Source organism: Hibiscus syriacus, unplaced genomic scaffold (assembly GCF_006381635.1).
Source record: "Hibiscus syriacus cultivar Baekdansim isolate YM2019G1 unplaced genomic scaffold, ASM638163v2 tig00010533_pilon, whole genome shotgun sequence".
Taxonomy (NCBI): Eukaryota; Viridiplantae; Streptophyta; class Magnoliopsida; order Malvales; family Malvaceae; genus Hibiscus; species Hibiscus syriacus.
The window spans coordinates 1,537,094-1,558,573 of NW_024062223.1; the positions used below are offsets into that span (position 1 = coordinate 1,537,094).

The 21,480-nt window shown below is 35.4% G+C and overlaps 2 protein-coding genes across 2 annotated transcripts; both read right to left on the bottom strand.

The window, feature by feature from the left end:
- Positions 1–2,500: 2,500 nt before the first annotated feature.
- Positions 2,501–7,657, bottom strand: LOC120204012 (putative MO25-like protein At5g47540). Its single transcript, XM_039204122.1, has 10 exons — positions 7,293–7,657; positions 6,974–7,135; positions 6,726–6,844; positions 6,266–6,340; positions 5,898–5,991; positions 5,499–5,558; positions 5,078–5,146; positions 4,382–4,480; positions 4,111–4,128; positions 2,501–2,611 (listed from the first exon to the last, which is right to left on the bottom strand). The coding sequence occupies exons 1-10, from the start codon at positions 7,410–7,412 to the stop codon at positions 2,501–2,503; spliced, it is 927 nt and encodes a 308-aa protein (XP_039060053.1). The 5' UTR covers positions 7,413–7,657.
- Positions 7,658–9,938: 2,281 nt separating this feature from the next.
- LOC120203944 (cysteine proteinase inhibitor 5-like) lies at positions 9,939–10,462 on the bottom strand. The gene has a single exon (XM_039204076.1). It carries the CDS (start codon positions 10,423–10,425, stop codon positions 10,066–10,068), a length of 360 nt encoding a protein of 119 aa, XP_039060007.1. The 5' UTR covers positions 10,426–10,462; the 3' UTR covers positions 9,939–10,065.
- Between the last annotated feature and the right edge of the window lie 11,018 nt (positions 10,463–21,480).

Here is a 21,480-nt window from a genome sequence, read left to right on the forward strand (position 1 = left end):
CTGTCTCATATGCCAGTATCACGAAAGGAGTAGTGTGCAGATTCCTAAGAAAGGAAATTATTTGTAGATATGGAACCCCAGAAAGAATCATCACAGATAATGCTCTGAATCTGAACAACGACCTGATGAAGGAAATATGTGTGAAATTTAAGATCAAACATCATAATTCAGCTCCTTATCGCCCAAAAATGAATGGTGCAGTAGAAGCAGCAAACAAAAACATCAAAAAGATTATCACCTGAACGACCGAAACATATAGGGACTGGCATGAAAAACTACCTTTCGCCTTACTCGCTTACCGTACATCAGTCCGAACATCAACGGGGGCAATACCATTCTCACTTGTCTATGGGATGGAGGCAGTTTTGCCAGTGGAAGTAGAAATCCCTTCTCTGAGAGTAATGATGGAGCTCAAGTTAGGAGAGGCTGAGTGGGTTCAGAACAGATTTGATCAGTTGAATTTAATCGAGGAGAAAAGATTGAGAGCTATTTGTCATGGCCAAATGTATCAGAAGAGGATGATACGAGCTCATGACAAGAAAGTTCGACCTCGAGAATTTTATGAAGGAGATTTGGTCCTGAAAAAAATCTTACCCATGCAAAAAGACTTTCGAGGGAAAGTGGATGCCAAATTGGGAAGGCCCCTATATCGTAAATAAGACATTTTCGGGAGGAGCTTTGATTTTGACTGAAATGGATGGAGATGAGTTGTCTAATCCCGTAAATTCTGATTCAGTCAAGAGATACTACACCTGAAACAAAGAAAAGGGAACATGGAATCAAGACAAAAACCCAAGATGTATGTCTTAAAGCCAAATGAGGGATTCGAGTTAAAAATCTATAAGAGATGGCTCGAATATTTAGGGTTAGGCTCATAATATTGACAGTTAGGGGAGACGTTCTCATACTCAGACATCTTTTAGTACGATCTGAATCCTCTAAACACATGTCAACTCTCAGGAGAGACTTGAGACAAAATGATAGAAAGACTCGCGCACTTGATATCGGGTGTACCTAATCTCTGTTCCTTTTGAAATGTTTGCCTTTCTTTCGTTAAAAAAAATCGTCCAAAAATTGTACCTTTTTTTTGCCACTCTTTAATCAATTGGATGATTTTTGTTGTTTTCTTTGTGTAAGCATCATACATATAAAATTTTGATTAATAATGGTATTGTATAAAAAAGAAGGATTATTATGCATTACTCAGAGTAAAGTGCGAGGGAACGGGAATTTCAAAACATGTGTCCAACGGGAAGCCTACGTAAGCAGGATAACTTTAATCAGCAGTTTACGCAAGTAAAAGAGAGCATCGCATTTGGGTTCCACTATTCCAAGAAAAATCAAAAGAGATCATAAATCAGAGCTTGTACCAGATGTAACCTTACCCATTCAATTTGACCTTTCGTCAATTAAGGGGGTTAGTAATGCAGTCGCATTTGGAATCCCAGACAATGGCAGTAGAAAAACCCTGACGGTTTTAATCAAGTGTAGACCACTAAAAGCCGATAAAATTCCACACTTCGAAATTTGATGCATCAAATAATTGAACATTCATGCATTACATTCACATTAGATCATCTTTAGGACACACCGCATATGACATGCATGTCACATGATATTTTTTGAATGAAATCATCTCCAGATTGACCCGATTTCCTCAACGCGAAGGAAAAGTGTCATAATTTATCGAAAATGACCCGATCTCTTCAACACGGATGAGCAGTGACGTCTTCAACATCAAATTGATCCGATCTCCTCAACACGAAGGAGCAGTGTCATCCTCAGATAATCAGACTTCCTCATCACGAAGGAACCGTATTATCCCCAAATTGATCCGATTTCCTCAACGCGAAGGAACAATGTCACAATTTATCGAAAATGACCTGATCTCTTCAACACGGATGAGCAGTGTCGTCTTCAATATCAAATTGAACTGATCTCCTCAACACGAAGGAACAGTGTCATCCTCAGACAATCAGACTTCCTCATCACGAAGGAACCGTATTATCCCCAAATTGACCTGATTTCCTCAACACGAAGGAACAATGTCATAATTTATCGAAAACGACCCGATCTCTTCAACACGGATGAGCAGTGTCGTCTTCAACATCAAATTGACATGATCTCCTCAACACGAAGGAGCAGTGTCATCCTCAGACAATCAGACTTCCTCATCACGAAGGAACCGTATTGTCCCCCAAATTGACCCTTAGATAGCCAGACTTCCTCATCACGAAGGAATCATGTTACCTCCAAATTTACCTAAAAACGATCAGAACTCTTCATCGCGGATGAGCATTGTCGTCTTCAGCAACAAATTACCTCCAAAAGAACTTCATCAACAAACAACGATTATTCGAAGAAAATAGGGCTGGTCAAAGAGAGAGAAGAACTTGTCCGAAGAAAAACAAGAATTTCAAAAAAGAAAAGAACGGAGGGCTAGAGAATTTAAGTGGTTCAGGCAAAAAATGGTGCTTCAAATCTTTGCTTCATTCCTGTTTCACATCAACGAGCAAAGAGGGGTAGCTGTGAACACCATTTTCTGTCCACCAGCACCAGCACATGCTCCAGCAGCAGCACATGCTCCACTTACCAGCACCAGCACATGTGACTGCACACCACCAAATGCCAGCCCATACCTCACTCATGTTGCTGCCCATGCTTCACCCATCACTCCACCATCAGGAAATTATTATTATATGATTTTGTAATGGGTATAAAACCCAATCGAATTTTATGTAAAAGGGACGGATTTTTTTAGCGATAAAACACAGTAAATAGAACTGAAATCTTCAAAGGAAATTAAAGAGGTATTTTCGTTTTTTTTTCTTTCTTATTTTTGGTTTATCTTGTTAAATTCTTGAGATGTAATTAGAAAATCTAATGTAGTTTATGGTTTGATTCTGCTTGTTTACATAAATTTCATGGCTTTCTAAAAAATAAAAAAAAAGAATAAGAAAAAGGTTGAAGAGGGAGTCTGCGAGAGAGGTAGAGAGGAAGAAGAGAGGAAGAAAAAAGATGGTTAGGTTTTTACCAATCATTAGATAAAAGTAATATATATATAGGAGAAAATATGGACAAATCACGTAGAGACCCTTTAAATGTATGCCATGTTTTCAAATTTGTGCGTAAAATCACGCTTAGGCTCCTGTACTTTTAAGCGTTTTTATAAACTGGTAACTAAAGTACTTGTGTAAAATTACGTTAAATCCTTAATACATTGCCGTGTCTCACATTTTAGTCCCCGTATCTCTTTATTTTATTTATTTAATTTTTGGCACTTTAGTTTTGTTATTTTTAGTTTGATCACTAAATATGCTATATTTTCTTTTTTTATTTATTTCTGATTTTGGGCATTTTACTTTCTTTTTTATTTTATTTTTGTCACTAACTTATTAACACTCTAACATTTAAATATAATGCGATTTATTTCCTTTATTTATTTTTCATCATTCGTAAATTTTTAAGTACTTTATTTTTTTTAATATTTTATTTCAGTCATTTTCCAATTTTTTTAAATTTTTCTGTATTTACTTTTAAATATCTTAACTTATATTTTATTTTTAAAAAATTATGAAATAAGGTCTTTTGTGAGGGGAATCTATGAAAAAGTATCCTAACTATAAAGGACGCGCATTTTCAAGGATTGTTCGTACAAAATGACACATTTTCTCTTATGAAAATAATTATGATATTTTTATTCTATAAAATATATTCTGAGCTATTTAATCTTTTGATCAACCGTATTTCTTATTTAAGTCGTTTTTGAAATTGACATTTATTTAAATAAATTAGAATAAATAAAATGATCATGATTTAAATATATTTTCGAAGTTTGTAATTCCCAATATTTAAACAACATATAATCATTTAGGTACTAAAATTTGGGCGTTGTGGAGGTGTTCACCCTTCCCCATACGTAACCGACTCCCGAACTTTTAAAAATGAATATTTGGTAAAACGCAGACCATTTTTGTCGTTTAAGGTTTCCAATCTACCTAACTTAAAGGTTGGTGGCGACTCCAAAATCAAATTATTTTCAAAATCGAATTTCATCATTTTTTCCCAAAACTAAATTTTTTTAAAGTCTAACGGATCCACACGGAAAACGTTATGACAGCTTGATTCCTGCAATTAAAGGGATCTATCAGTTAGTGCTTGAAGTTTGCTCCATATGATAACACCAAATTTAGAAACGTAATAGTTGGTCTTTAACGTTTGAGTATAGAAAATCTCAAGTAATTGCATCTACAGAGATTATCATATTCATATCTACATTTAAGATGGAGTTTATTACCAGCATAAAATAACATTAAACCATGATAAACACGATGTCGGATAGACAAAACATGAAAGCAAGAAATTGGAGGAAATGAAGTACCCTTAGAAGATTCATAAGAATCCTTAAGTTATCCCTTGAGCTCACATATTTCGTCATGACAGCTGAATTTGAGCGGTCCAACAGAATATCTCCCAGCAACTATAACATTAAGAAGAGAAAACATTAAAAATAATAGAAAAGGTCTCCCTAGCAACGTAAAGTGAAACTGCAATTGCTACCGACACAAAAATAACATGATCTCCATACTACTAAGATTCTGACAGTTTAAAAGCAGAAATTCAATTGCATTAAAATGACTGTCCCTTGTTCCCATATGCAATGGGGGTAATGGGGGTAAGGGGAGGTAAGATAGTAGGCTGCTCCCAACATTAGGTTAGGAGCAATTTCCGTAGAAGACCTCCAAATTATGAAATGCCATCCATAAGACTCGATCCCACGACCTCAAGGTTAAGAATCTTGTGCTCTACCAACTGAGCTGGATGGTTATTTCAGAAATTCAATTGCATTGAGTTGTCAAATAGTAAGCAACAGATTTTGACACCCATCAATTGACTAACTATAGATGTTTCAGACCCCAGGCAGGTAAGAGAATCTTTCCACTCCTCAAACATCCTATTTTCAGTTTAAAATTAGAAAATGAACCCATAACAAATACTGACGTGAATTCAAGCAAGCTTTTGTTTTGATTGAAAAAGAAATGCTAAAATAGTTGCCTTTTCTTTGTAAGGGTCGTACCTTGATAGCTTGTCGTCTCGTAATGTAGTTGCTAGATTCCAGCAACTTTGAGTTATATTCTGCAAAAAACTAAAATAAGAAAAGCATTTAATTTCATTGAGCTCTAAGTCTCTAACCAGTAAAAATTTTCAACACCACCACCACCAGCATGGAGAAGAAAAAGCACTGTGAAGAATAACTCAACAGAATCTTAACGTAGTTAATTCTAGCATCATTAAAATGTATAACCATGTGAAGAAAATATCTAGTCAAATATGAAAGAGCAAATAAAGTGATTCTAATGGAAGCACTTTTGAAGCTGGAAATAATGGAGAGCGAAAAATGTATTATGAACAGATGAGATTTTCTAAGTACCCTGCTCATATTTAACATCAAAAGACCACAGTTTAATAGATGAAAGTAATTGAGGAGCAATACTTACCCAGTCATAGTTCTTGGAAAGAAATTCAGCTACAGTGGATTTATGCATTGTCAAGAGCTCCTATAAGAAAACATGATATGGCATGGCATCAAAAGTCAGATGCACAATACAAAACCCTTAAAGAAAAAAAGGAAGGATGATGAGGAAGTTCATAGAGGATGACTCAACATCAAACAAAAACCTTGATTGATGTATTGAAATCAAAAAGCATCTTCGTTTCATCAAAAATAAAATAGAAAGGCAAACAAGCTCTACTTAAAAAATTACAACAAACAAAACAACAGGTGTTTCTTAAATTAGATTTCAATAACAAATGCAGGGTCAAAAGTGCAATAGTAAGAGCCAGGCAGAAAATGGGAAAAAAACAAAATCATTGGAGTTAGACTAGCAATACATGACCTTAAAAGTTGCAGCAGAATCAGCAGCAATGTCAAAATTTGGAAGTTGTATATAGTCAAAAAACTTCTTCATGTGCTCTGACTCCAAAACATACCTGTACCAAACAAAACATGTTAACATATCTGAAAATCTTCAATTAATTTGAAACTTTTTATTGCAAATTTTAGGAGATAAGGTTCTCTTTCTATTATAAAAGAAAATATCTTAAAGGTAAATATTGGAGAAGATTGTCTTGAGTGCAACAGTGATGGGAAAATAGCTGATTAGAAAGAAGAATTAGAAAAAGAATCGGATATTCATTTAAATTCACTTAAAGGAAGAGAAACCAAGTTATAAAGGAATAAATTAACTAGGTTGAATATGCTCACCTTGCAACAATTTGATGCCTTATGCATTCTCTCAACATTGCACCATAATGTAAAGCCATGTCTGTGTTCTCATAACTGAATAAACAACATTTAAGAATCAGAACCTGGTGATGAAATTATGGATACGACATAAACCACAATTTGACAATCTAACCAAAGAGTTGCATAAACCAGATATCATCCATAAATTAGGATTATAGCTCCATTGTAAACAAGGCAAATGCTTAGCACACGTGTGAGTCGATCAATAAGAAGAAACCAGTAAAAGAAGTGCTTCCACAATCTCTAGAAAGAATAAAACAAAAAACTGAAAACTAACAGTAACTTATCATCTTAGATCTAGCATTAAGTCATCCAAACTCCAAACTAGATAACACAGATACAAAAATCCAAGAAACAAATAAATTCAAATTGAAGACCAACCTATTCATAAGAAAGTGATAAACCTTTTACCACTTACCCTGCTAAAAAAATATCCAAAAGATCTAAGTTCGCCTCCAAGTAATCAGAAGCAATCAACTGCGAATGCACTTGTTGCCTTTGCAAATTGGCAACAACTTGAGTGGCATCTTTCCTCGCCTGCAAAGGAACCCACTTGTCAAATTATTATACAAGCAACAACAGGATACACTTATAGGTGCTGCAACAACAACTTTTGCAAAGGAAAATTCCACATCTAAACATTCTCTAGTAAGTCAAGCCATTTACCTCCAAGTTCAACTTAGGAAGACAAGTGATCAAGAGCCGCAGCGTGTTCTCACTGAAGAACTCTTCAGTCAGTTGTGCACAAGCTTCAGAGACTGGCTCAGATTCACTATTTCCATAGAGAATGGATTTCAACTCCCTTAAATTTTTAAATAATTCTGCCATCTGCATAAAAAGAACAAAGATCAAAACGCGCGGATTTCGTTTAAATCAAACAACTCCTCAGGCACAACAAAATTCAAACATATTTTAATTCCAATTGCAACTAAATCACATGCCGACGAATCCAGATCAAAGGTTAAGGTATATTTCAGTGACGAACCTTCTCTTCCCGCTTGGAATCACGGCCATCGGTGGAGCGGGATGCGTAGCCGAGGAGACCACGCGTTTGCCGCACGATATCGGCTGGAGTTCGCGGCTTGGATTTGAAAAGTCCCTTCATCCTGATAGACGGTGAATTGTCGGAGTGGTTCGATGTAGAAGTAGAAGTGGTACCACGATCACGTTGTGCTGCCGGTTGCCTGAGCCTCTGTGCGACGGAGGCACTGCTCGTCGCACCTCTCGGCTTACTCACACAAATTCCTATCGTTTCACACCAAAAAAAATTCCACAAAATTTCACTAATCTTTGTCTTCCAGTTGTTTTGAAATATCTTTTAACAATTGGTGTGAGTATAGGTCGATTTGGCTTATTTTCATAAATTTCCTGCGATTTGATTGTTTCAATTGCTTTCTATTTATCCCGCGGCGTCGGATTTCCCTTTAACATGGATTACTGAACTGTTCGGTCGTTTCCTTACTATTTTATCCAGCTCAGTTATACTCTCCTGCAAACTGAAGGCAAAATTAGTGAAAAAATGGTAAAAATAAAGAAAAAGATTCGGGAAACATGGATCCTAAATAAATGGAATACTCTTTTTGTTTACAAGGGAAAGGCAAACAGTGCCTAGGTTACTTCTTTCTTACACACGATTAATCTCACAACTTCAGGTGGTTCTAAAAGTTTATGCATTCTTTGAGGAAGTGACTGAGCATACTTTTCAAGCTCGTCTACTACAGAATTGTTGTACCTCTTTACGTTTTTGATCTCCATAGTCCAATCTCTATCAATGTATTCATCAATGTGTTGTATGATTACCTTCTTCCTTGTACGGGTTTTTATCATATATCAACTTTCTAGCTTTTGTGCTGTCAACTTCTACTTGAACCATCCTCGTGCTTATGTTTCATGCTAACTGGAGCCCTTCATAGACTCCCCACAATTCAGCTTCAAGAGTTGAGCAACATCCTATCTTTTTGGCAAAGCCTCTTAGCCATTTTCCCATATGATATAACTCCCCCACACGTTGATTCGCCCGTGCCTTTATTCCTTGCTCTGTCCGTGTTCACTTTAACCCAGAGTACCTCAGCTGATTGTCATTTTTCCTCATTATTCTGTAGATTCTAATTTTCTTTGCACTTCATAGGGTTTTTGCAATTGTTGATTTCATTTGCTATTTTTTAGCTCTTTCCAGGATGGCCTCGTGTTCTATAAATTCTGGGTCGAATATTCTTGTGTTCCTCCTCTCCCACAAGGTCCAAAGCAGCACGCTAAAGAGAGTAGGCCAATCATTCTCTTCACTTTCAACTTTGTACTTGTTGCTCAGATTATCTTTGATCCACAGTTGCACTTCGTTACTCAAAAACTCCTCCAGATTGTTAGTTTTGATCAACCGTCCCCAAATGATAATGGTTAATGGACATCCACGAAATATTCAGTCTATGTCTTCCACGAGTTGCCACATGTTAAGCAGCTACTGTCGTTGGTCATGTCTTCTAGCTCGTTCGGTGTTGGTGAGAAGTATACCATTGCAAACTATCCATGGGAATACTTTTATCCTCGGTAAACTTTGGTGCTTATTGAGAATCCCTCATATCTCCTGGTTTTGATCAGAAGAGTTATCAGTTATTGCTTGGTAGGTCGTTCTCACCGTGAATAATATGTTATCCGTTCTTTCTCATCCTAAGGTATCTCTATGTTGAGTCAATCGAACTAATGAAATAACTAAGAAGGGATGAATTGGAAATTAAAAAAATGATTGAAACTTATTGCATGAAATTGAAAATTTTAACACAAACAATTTTAGAGAATTTCAAACAAATTAAAATTATGTTATTAAATTAAAATTCAATTGATTTTAATTAAATTGAATAAATCAATATCTTATTTAACTATCTTTCTATTCTATTATAAAATTATTTTAAAATTGGGTTAAATTATATTAGATTATAGTTAAATTATATTAGATTATAGTCAAATTTCAGAATTTCACTTTATTTGTACGGTGTCGGATGGAAAAACTCGCCCAATTGTCACTAGGGATGACAAACGGCGGGTCGGATGCGGATATCTCCTCCTATATTCTTATACCCACCTAATATTTTCAAATTCACCATCCGTCCACCACTCATGATAGGTAAAATTTTTCAAATTTATACCCGCCCACGCGGGTACATTCTCAAATACATCCCCACACTTACTACCCAACTAGAGACGTACCCAGTTAGACCCGCCTGAGAGTAACCTTAAATTATATATAAACAATAAACATAAAACAAACACGTCCATTAAGAAACATAATAAAATAAACTAATGATAATAAGTTATATCTTATACAATATTAAGATTTATAAATTGGTCTTCATAATGGTCCAAAATTTAATAGGTATTTAGTGGGCGGATAGATGCGAGGCGGGTAAGGTTTCAAATCTATCACTCGCCCACTACCCGTAATGGGTACCACTTTCTAAATCCACATCCATCTGCTCCCCACTAAAATTATACCCATCTCCACTTCAATTAGAGCGGGTACTGTACAGAATTCACAAAATTATAACCGTTTAACATCCTAATTGTCACCCCAAATTAGAAAATGAAAAGAAAAACAGCAAAATCAAATGCTTAATCTGAAATCTGGGAACCAGAAACATCGCAAAACACATAAACATAGATTACTTAAAATTTTATTCCCCACTTAGTTAAGTAAACGTCGGGGTTGGACATAAACCAACATAATGACATACATAAACACATATCATATATATTATACGTCAACTCTAACCCTTGACAAGATCAAAGGAGGTAAGATTCTTGTAATTCTGCCATGGTTTCTCCCACACGACGGCCTCGTACGTCTTCTCCGCCGCTCCATCCTTGGCCTTCAGAACCAGGCGGTAGTTCGTCCCGGAAACGACCTGAGTCTCTCCTTTGAGCACCTTCTCCAACTTCAAACTCGCCTTTGATTCATTGTTATACTGGCCGACGGCGAACTCCGCGATCTCAGACACGTGCGGATCCGTGATGTTCTGGATCGGCGACCATCCTCCGGTGAAGTTCGCCTTTCTGGCGTCGGAGAATATGAGAGGGAAGAAGACGAGGGAAAGGAAGAAAATCAAGGAACGTGAATTTTGCTGCATTGCGTTGATTTTGGGGGTTTCGGATATGAAATTGGAGTGGTGTATTTATAGAGAGGTTAATGAATCTCGTGAATGGGAAACGTAGCACGCGGGTTTTCATTTTGCGAGGTGTAACGCCTTGAAGTGGATTGAAATTACGGTGGTGCCACGTGTTCGGGTTATTTTGAAACGCGGCGAAGCTGAACAAAAGTGGAACCGGCCGGCATGAATTAAGCGCATCCGTTGGATTAGGATCGGAGGGTGAAGTCCGTAGACCAGCGCTGAGCTGTGTTAGAGGATTTTAGGGACTGCAATTTGTATGTATAAAAAAACATTAATTTCTTTAAATAATCAAAATTCCTAAATTTCTTAATTTTAACTCGCAGTGGTCGCCCTTATCAATCATGATCATTGATGTCGATATAGTTATCGTCAACCTCTTAATGTTATCGTAATTACCATCGATTGAACATCAAAATTGTATGAAATCGCAATTTTTATTCTTAGGTTTGCGGTGTATAAAAGATTGATCGATCAATCACGATTTTATAGGAATTTTAATCGCCGGGGTCATTAGGTCAGGTAGAATTTATCAACGGCAAAAGACGACGACTGACATGAGTTTAAAGGTTGAAATAAATGATTTCAAAGTTTTGACATTATTTAAAAAATTTATTTTTTAAAATATATAATTTTTATTTTTTAAAATTTTAAATAAAATTTTGAAAATTATCAGATTATGACACTTGTCGTTTAATGGAAAAATTAAAACCGCTGACGGCTCGGACACTTAAAATGGTAATGTTTGTAACTTTTTTTTGGATAAATTTAATTTTTATTACCTAAGATGCAGAGTTCTGCTACAAAAAATATCTCATAAATGGGATAAATTACAACCTACTTACAACAAAATCGATGGTTAAACTCCCCAACGATTATAAAGGTAAATGTTCATACTGTCTAATCTATTTATATTCTTGCTTCTTAATTGAATACCTACAATCTCCTTAATAGAGTTCACAATTTCTTTCACACTTTTTGTGCTTCATCAATATAATCTTCTATTTCTTTCCTCCCACATGGAATAAATAAAAGCACACCAAGCAAGTTTCAAGATACTAGTTAGAAGGGACTTACCTTTCCAAGTACTGTAGGCCCAGTCTAACATGCTCGCCCATGGTAAATGAGGAGTGCCTAAACCAGAGAGATTAAGAATATTATTCCATATGGAAATTGCAGAGTATAGTCACTGAACAGGTGATCCCTAGTCTCCGTAGCCTCCTTGCATATTATACATGATCCATCAGTAACAATTCCCATTCTAAGGAGCCTCTCTTTAGTTGGGAGTCTATCTAGAAGCATCATCCATGTAATCATGATGTGTTTGAGAATGTATAGAGGAAACCATATCAATTTGTGCCATGAGACTTGATCTCCTTTTACCCGTAGCTCTCTCCATAAATCTTTTGTCTTAGAAGATCTTGTAGATAAAGCAGGAGCAGCGACTGCCATAAGTTTCAATAAGCGCCTGAAACACCAGCTAGAATTTGTTTTAAGCACTAGGATGAGTTTAAAAAAATACTTTAAGCACCTATTTTTTAAAAAGCAATAGAGTTTGGACACTTATTTTGTATTTAAGCCTAATTTTAAATCAATACAAATTTTTAAATTTTCAGGATAAATTACATGCTTACTCACTGAATTTTACTCACTCTCCTATTTTACTCATTGTACTTTATTTTTTTCAATTTATTCACTAAACTTTAGACATTGATTTTTTTGTTTCTCAGTCGTTAATTTTCTAACGAGGTTATGACATGACAGTTAACATCAAAGCGACATAGTTTTTGATCTTATAAAAAATTAAATTTATACCAAAACAACATAGTTTTGGTATAAATAAAAATTAATTTTAATTTTTTCTTTTCATTTTTTGTTTTTCCTTCTTTCTTCTTCCTCTCATTTTCCGGCCACCATACCGATCGTCGTCCTAACCATTGCCGACCATCGTCTCCAGAGATCAATGATTCTAAAAAAAATTACCGAACATATCTCACTATTTTAAATGCGTATTTAATGTTTCTTTAACCAAAAACATTCCAAACCCCAATAGATACTAACCCTAAATAAATTATTAACCCCAAAAATAGCAAGCCGCAATGGATTCTCCTCATAAATAAGAAACTAAATCAAGAATCCAACAATTTTGCAAACCCACTCAAAAAATAGCAACACCTATTGGTTGCACACCTGCGAAAAAAAGAAAAAAGCAATCAATCCATAGAGGAGAGGGAGAGACGGTGATGTTTTGAAAGAGGGGGAGTGTCAGATTCGCCATCGCATGGAGGGTTTCATGGTTTTATTAGAATCAATGGGTGGTATTTTGGTTAAGAAACGAAGGCAAAAGTTATAATTCCGTATTATGCAAATGGTAAAGCAAACTGTCGTTATGAAGGTCGAAATGGTGGTTCGCGTAGTGGTCGAATTCTAGGTTCATTGAAGCTGAAGAGATATGAAAAGAGGATGGGAGGAAGAAGAAAGAAAGAGAAAATGAAGAAGAAAATATATTTTATTTAGATTAAAACTACGTCGTTTTGGTATAAATTTGATTTTCTATAAGATCCAAAACTACGTCGTTTTGATGTTAATTGTCATGACATAACGCTGTTACAAGATTAACGATAGAGTGATTAAAAAATTTAATGTCTAAAATTCAGTGAATAAATTAAAAAAATTTAAAATATGATAAATGAAATAAGAGAAAATAAAATTTAGTGAGTATGTATGTAATTTATTATTATTTTTTAATCATGTGTTATCCAAGCACGTGAAATCGGGTGATGATAGTGAATGTAGATTGCTGGCTGTTGTTGCCCACTAATAATCCGTTACGACAAAAAAGTGAGAGCGGTCGGTAGTGGGCCGAAATGAAAATTAGGTGAGCCGATGATGCTTTATTTAATACTTTTATTATTATATTTATTTACATTAAATTAAAATTTATCATTTAATTTCGTAGTTATTTCATAAGCTATAGTTAATTACTGATCCATTTTTTACACGAATAAAATTGCATTTAAATGGAATTAGAGAGTAACGAACAAATTATATTGAAAAGGTAAATTTATAAAATTTTAAAAAATGAAATATATTATATTAGTTAAAAATATTTAAATAAAATAAGAATTTAAAGATTTTGAAGAAGTGATTATCTCGTACTGGTCCATCATTGAAATTATAGTAATTTTAAATGAGATATTTTAAACATTAGGTCATGTTAACATCACGTCGGGTCAATTTTCAAGTTATATCAAATATTAGATCAATTATTTTCGGTTAAAATCAATATCAGAACGATAAATTTTCATATAGATTGTTTTCTAAAACAATCGATTTACTACTCATTTTTTTAGTTTTTGATGTTTGTCCTATTAGGGTTTTTTTTCTTGCTTTTTCTTTCATGGTTGATTTATAATTTTCATCTATAGTTGTTTCGATATCGAGTTATTTTGAGTCTAAACTATTTTAATTCATGTTAAATCATATCTGATTTAAATTTAATTCGATCTATGACAAAATACAATGGATATTATGTCAGATTAATATTAGGTCGAATCAATTTTTATACCGTGTCAAATATCAAATAATTTATTTTTTTCAGTTCAAATCAATTATTTTTTGGTTACAAATTAATAAGGAAAGACTGCTCAAGTAGTTGATGGGATCATGTGCTCCTTGGCCATCACGTCAAGGAGAATGCTTTGAATTCCGAGCGGTGCCTGAGGCAGAACGAAAGACTCTGTAGGACTCGACCGACCATAGCGAGCGATAGCATCAGCCAATTGGTTCCGGTCGCGGTTCACATGATTAACTTAACAGACCAGTCGCGTTCAAGGAGATCTCGGACTCAACGGACAATGGCGGATTCGTGGGAGAGACTTGGGTTGTTAAGGATATCAACAACAACCTTGTTGTCCATGTCGACTTCAATTCGGTTGAAACCACGACTCCATACAAGACCAAGTCCATCGAACAGTGTCCAAAGTTCGACATGGAGAGGTGAGTAACGACCTATGGATCGACAGTAGCCAACAACCCACTCTCATCTGTTATCCCGAAAGAAACCTTCACCTGTGGCCTCTGAGGTAGCATGGTTGACCGTCACATCTGTGTTGAGTTTGAGAAAATCGGCCTTGGGCGGGCACCACCTTGGTTCGTGAACACGAGCGAAGCTTGTTGATGGGCATTGGCTTGAGACGTGTGAATCGTTTTTCCCACGACCAGGCCGAGTGAATTATAGTCGTGGACAACCAAATTTGGCCCTTGAAAACAAAATTATTCATTTGCTTCCAGAAACGCCAAATAATAATCCCGAACAAATGTCTCAAATGGAAGTCTTTGTCAGAGAAACCTAAAACGGGAGAAAGATTAGAGCTTAACCAATCTAGAAGGGAAAAGGATATGAAACTCCATGAATGATGTTGCGGTATAAGCTGAGGGCGATTTGACATAACTAACACCGTTTGAGTCTAATTTGCCTGAACTAACTTCGTTTGAGCCTAATATGTATGAACTAACACCGTTTGACCAATATTTCCCGAAGTAACACTCTTTCGGCTGAGGTGGCACAAAGGTGCATCCCTGGGGACGCGCTTTACCTGGTTTTTAGCTAATTGGGATGCCATGCGGGTAAGGCGCATCCATGGGGACGCGCTTTCACGGTGTTTCAGGTGAGTCGGATGCTACACTGGTTTTTTTAATAAAGATTTAATGTTTATTGTTATTATAAATTAGTAATTTATTATGTAAAGTGTTTCGGTTATGATTTAAGAATTATCAAATATATTTTTAAATATGTATTAAAGGTGGAGTGAATTTAGGTTAAAGTGTTATACGTTTCAGGGACTTTGGCATTCACCCCGTTCTACGCGGCATTAATCGGATGGAACTATACGATGTCCGACTCTCGGACAATGGAACAATAAATGAAAACCAGCTCTGATCGTATTGTAGTTCTAGGAAAAATGTATGAAATTATAATATTACACGTATGGTTATTTATCTATTATTTTTTTTCTATTTTGATTATCGATCTTTTAATTTTATCAATTAAATTACTTAATTATTTAAATGTTATCAATCAAGTCATTTGTTGTCAATATTTAACGAAAAATATTGATGCATTAGTTAATAAAATTAGTATAATTACACATTTAATATTCAATACTTACATATTTTATCAATTTAGTATTAATTTTAATTTAATTTAATAAATTTAATCCTTCAATCAGAACATGATATTTGTCATTATATACATAAATTTTTTTTTCTTACTTTTAATTTGTTTAATTTAATTTTTTTTTCTCTAATTAGAAGGTGAAATTATTATAATATTTTAAAATTAATAATAAATTTTTTATAATAAATAATATTAATTATATTCAATAATTATAATTAATCATTTTAAAAAATTACCAATAAAAAATAATTTATATAATATTAACCAAATATTATAAAATAATTTTTAAATACTAATTTTAAAAAAATATAATTTATTTAGGTGTACATGCATTGAGAAATTATAGAAACTGTAATTACATTTAAATATTAGAAACAAAAAAAATCATTGAAATAGAAAATCCAATTACATAAGGGTTAATGGTTATGTGATGATAACAGAGCTGAACATTTTTTTCTATTATGCCCGATGTTTCTGCAATGCCTACATCTTTTTTGTTCTGTTGACATCTCCCGAATATTCATATCACAATGTATTCTAGTGGATTTTGGACGACCTGAGTCCCTCAATAGCAACGGATCTGGTACAATTGTAAGCCAAGTTTGAATCCCATATGGGTCTCTTTCGTTACCTATGGGCGGAAACTCAAATTCATATACCTTGAATACTTGTGAAAGTTGATATACGAGATCAACATAATTTTTGTAGTCCAAATGCGAATGTGAGCAAGCTGCAATGACATGAGAGCATGGATATTTGAGTGCTTAAAAGAAACCACAATCACACCACCTCTCTTGTAGATTAACTCTGAAAGAGTTAGCTTCAATCCCTTGAAGAGGACGTGGCATTTCAATTACACGAAATAATTCACGGGTGCGAGAAAAATTTGTAACCAACATCCCATTTGATGCAACCACTTTTTTCTGTAAATCAGCTGCTAGTCTTGAGTGGTAAATATGGTCGTTCTGCATCCAAGTAAGAGCTTGTCCACCGAGCTTTGCAAACAGTTGACCCAAATGAAAATAAGTCGTTTTGACCAACGCTGTGACTGGTAAATGACGCTTCCCTTTAAGGTTGAATTGATTGCTTCAGCCAAGTTGGTTGTCATATGACCATAGCGATACCCCCCGTCATACGCATTTGTCCACATTTCTTTGTTGATGTCCATAATGTACTCGCACCCCTTCTTATTTTTGCCAAACAATTCTTGTAGCATAGACTCAAACCTTTGAGGTAAGAGTTCGTAACCTAAGCCATTAGGAATATGTAATAGTTAATATGAAGTACAAATAAGTAATACAAAAATGATTGAAAAATTGGAAAAAAGTAACAAACCCATGCGCACGACTAACTGACGTTCATCATTCTTCTTGTATTTTCCATAATAGTTCGTAGCAATATGACGGACACAATAACGATGTTGAATATGTGGAGGTTTCCACATTGAATCCAAAGAGTCAATTGATGCTTTTATCCCGGCTCTTCGATATGAAATAATGCATACGCGTTCCCTTGTGACAACATGTAAACGTAAATTTTTAAGGAAAAAATCCCAAGACTCAGTGTCTTCTCCTTGAACGAGGGCAAACGCAACAGGAAGAATATTGCGGTTAACATCTTGGACCACAACCAATAATAAAACTTACTTATATTTCTCATAAAAGAAAGTACCATCAATTTGGACAACTGGTTTACAGTACTTCACTGCATTAATACACTAAGGGTAAGTCCAAATGACACGATAGAATTGGCAGCGATCGCGAACCACTCGATCATTCACGTAATGATGTTAAGTTTCGAACTCAATAATTATCCCGGGATTAAGTCTTTGCATAACATGAAACCAACATGACAACTCGTTGTAAGAGGAATCTCATTCGCCATAAAGTTTGACAATGCCATTCTGTTTTGCCAACCAAACTTTTTTATAGGAGACAGTGTATCCATATTGTGACTGTATAGTAGAAATCAACACTGCAACAACTATATGAGAGCTTTGCTTCACAATGGGAATGATTTATTGGCAAATATTGTTGGAGTCCAAGTTGGGATGATCCTGATTTATACCTCTTGCACAACACATATGATAACCGTTGTATTTGGTTAGTTCCCATAAGTTGTTCTTCCTCTTCTTCTTTGATACACGGACTATCCACTTACATCCGTTTCACGTTGGACACAGTAGCAGACATATTTCTCCGTGGTAGATCGATCAACTCGGGAGTGAATTGAGTTACGAATATTGTAACTCTTTATTGCCATCATTACTTTCTCTTTCGATGCGAACTCCATTCTAATATGTAAATCACCGTCATTGATTGATGACTGAAGTCCATAGTTTCCAACATTATGGAGATTCATAAATTCAGGCTCGTATATTTGCATCATAATCAACCCCATACATATGTGTAGGAAGTTCGCCTGATGTTGTATTTATGGGAACGTCATCCTTATCATCATCAGACTGTACGTTAAACTGTAGTGAGTCAGGTTCAACGAATAATTTCGTTTCAGCACCATCTGCACTTGGCTCCCAAAGAGGTTTTTCTGCTGGATATGAGGGTTCCTCAGATAATCCAATGTTGAGGTCAAAGAAGTTTTCACTTGTGTGTCCTCCCCTTGAACTTGAGGTTATTGTATCATATAGGTTGTGAACAGATTGCCGTCTCGATGGCATTTCCATGTGTAAGTCGAAAACAGTGGCAGATGAATGTCTACCCCTTGAAGTAGAAGAAATGTTGCCATATGGATTATTGGTGAAGCCACATGGGTTGAGATCATAAGCAGTTGCTAATGAATGTCTTCCTATTGAATTTGATGGCATGACATCTGGCATTGGATTTACCATTAATGATGTGAAATCATTACAGATCAGTTGCGTCGGGCTATCGACTTGATCAGCTTGATATGTAATGCCAAAGTGAGAGGAATATGAGAGACCATGAGAAGCACGAACCTCAATAAAAGTGGCATACATTTCAATAAGAGATTGTGAACTTCCCATATGAGCATCAACCATCATAGAAACATCATCATCATTGGAAAGCTGAAATGATGTGTATGTGAGTGGAAAAATTCAGTAGGAAATCTATACTAAAGTGAAGATAGTCTTCTTCGGCCTGCTACACGAATCTTTAACGAAATTTTTGTGATTAACTCCTCAAGAGTGATGTTTCTCTTCAAGGTTAAGGGGATATAATGATCTTATTCAAAAACAACCCCTCTTCAGCTTCCTTAATTTCTCCATCATATAAAAACAATAGCAGAAAGACGACTCATTTTTAGAGAATAGAGGATTGAGATTTTTGAGAAATTTAGAGTTTGAGATTTTGAAAGCTTGGGAGTTGAAGTGTGTTTTGAAAGTTTATAATACATTGCATATAATAATGTCTATAACTGGGGTACTATTCACGTGAAAACGCGTTTCAGAGGGTGCGTCTTCCATTATTTTTTCAGAGAATATGTTATCATTGCCCTATTATGTCACTCATGTCCCCCGGGGGAATTATTTATGTCAGTACCTATCATGTTTGAATGAACACATCAAAGTGATGAAAGTGCATTTTAGGGGGGGCGCCTTCCATTATTTTGTCAGAGAATATGTTATAATTGCCCTATTATGTGAGTCATGTCCCTCGTGGCACTATTCCTGTCAGTACATATCATGTTTGAGATGACGCAACAAAGTGATGAAAGCGTGTTTCAGGGGGCGCGCCTTCCATTATTTTGTCAGAGAATATATTATCATTGCACTATTATGTCACTCATGTCTCCCGGGGGCACTATTCATGTCAGTACCTATCATGTTTGAGGGGACGCAACAAAGTGATGAAAGTGTGTTTCAGGGGGCGCGCCTTCCATTATTTTGTCAGAGAATATGTTATCATTGCTCTATTTTGTCACTTATGTCCCTCGGGGAAACTATTCATGTCAGTACATATCATGTTTGAGGGGACACATCAAAGTGGTGAAAGCGCGTTTCAGGGGGCACACATTCCATTATTTTGTCAGAGAATATGTTATCATTGCCCTATTATGTGAGTCATGTCCCCCGGGGCACTATTCATATAAGTACCTATCATGTTTGAGGGGACGCAACAAAGTGGTGAAAGCACGTTTCAGGGGCGCGCCTTTCATTATTTTGTCAGAGAATATGTTATAATTGCCTTATTATGTGACTCATGTCCCTGGAGACACAACAAAGTGGTGAAATTGAGTAAATTATAACCTAAATTTAAGTTCTTTTTGGAAGTTGAGCAAGTTAAGGATAAAATCATACATATGAATAAATTTAAGTTCATAACTTAAATTAAAATGTTATGTGAAGTTTGAATAAATTGGATAAAATTTTATGAATAAATTGAATAAATGTGAAGTGATAAAGTCAACATTTTTGTTGTGAGAGTGAAATTGTATGGAATAAGCATCGAAATGTTTTTACGAATTATTTTTCATTGTGAGCCTTTATTAATGGGATTATAACACGTAGATTTTAATGTATATGTTTTATAATGATGCTCATTAAGTACTGTGGAATTATTTTTTAAATAATTTTTACAAGACATTGTAATTTAATTTCATTTTAAATACTGTGAACTATAATTGAAATATAACTTTGAATTTCGAATACAATTTTAAATTTCAATTGGAATATTAAGTTGAATTTGGATTTGTATTTTAAAAACATTTAACAAACATTTAATGTTAAATTTGAATAAAAAATAATATTTAAAATATTGTTGTAACAACCATTAAACATTTAAATAACATTACAAAATTACATAAATTTATGAAATATAACTATTTAAATAACATTAAAATACAACTGGATCACCGATGTCGTCTTCTCGAATGAATTTCACATGGTGGTGGTTGTCTATTTCGCTGAGGATTTCTTCATATAACTTGTTTTTCAATCTCCTTATCTTCACTATCATCATCATCATCGGCATTTTCTTCATTTGACATAGATAACACTGAAGGGCCTGTTAAAATAACGACCTTGGAGGAGTGTTACTAACAATCCCACCGCTCATAGAGAATTGAGAAAACTGTGAAAACATTGGCATCGATGTCTGTGATCCAGATGGAGATTGAGGTGTCTGTGGAGAAGCACCACCAACCAAATAAGATGCATGTGAATCATATGTTGGATCATTAAACATAGCCATATATGCACCTCCATAGGGTGTCATAAAACCCTGCGGACTAGGCATGTAACCTGGCGGGCTAGGAATGTAACCCTGTGGGCTAGGAATGTAACCCTGTGGGCTAGGAATATAACCCTGCGGAGATTGCATGTGAACATGTAGGCTTGGCATATACCTTTGCAGAGATGACATCTGAACTGGAGGGCTGGACATATACCCTGTGGCATCATCATCGGTGGATATGGATGTTGTGGTGGGACTGATGCCAAACCGGTAGCGTATTCTCTCTGTCCACGAGTCGGGGGACGATGATATTGAGACGGTGGACGTCTATCTCGGCGCCTATGAATGCTAACCCCTCGTTCTTCCGCCGAAAGTAGAAACAACTTTCCGTTTGCATTAAACCACTCCATATAGTTATCTGTAACTATATGACCAGTTTCAGCGTAAAATTGTCGAGGGGGCAACTGTGCATACCGGTTCTCCCAAATCACAATCCAATCTCTGTGTCTCACCAGCCAGTTGACCTTTTTCTTTCCTTGTCTGTCTATGTTATGCATGTCGACTAAATTCCTAGGTGCTCCAAGAATATATTGCGTACAACAAAACTGACGGAACAGACGGTCAACCGGATGCCACTCAACAATAGCATAACATATAAGAGGTACAACTGACATCCAAACATCT

Coding starts and splice junctions, on each gene's coding strand:
- LOC120204012 (XM_039204122.1), bottom strand. CDS start 7,412: ATGAAGGGACTTTTCAAATCCAAGCCGCGAACTCCAGCCGATATCGTG. Junction 6,845..6,973: donor TTCCTAAGTTGAACTTGGAG/GTAAATGGCTTG, acceptor GTTCCTTTGCAG/GCGAGGAAAGATGCCACTCA. Junction 5,147..5,498: donor TTTCCAAGAACTATGACTGG/GTAAGTATTGCT, acceptor TTCTTATTTTAG/TTTTTTGCAGAATATAACTC.
- LOC120203944 (XM_039204076.1), bottom strand. CDS start 10,425: ATGCAGCAAAATTCACGTTCCTTGATTTTCTTCCTTTCCCTCGTCTTC.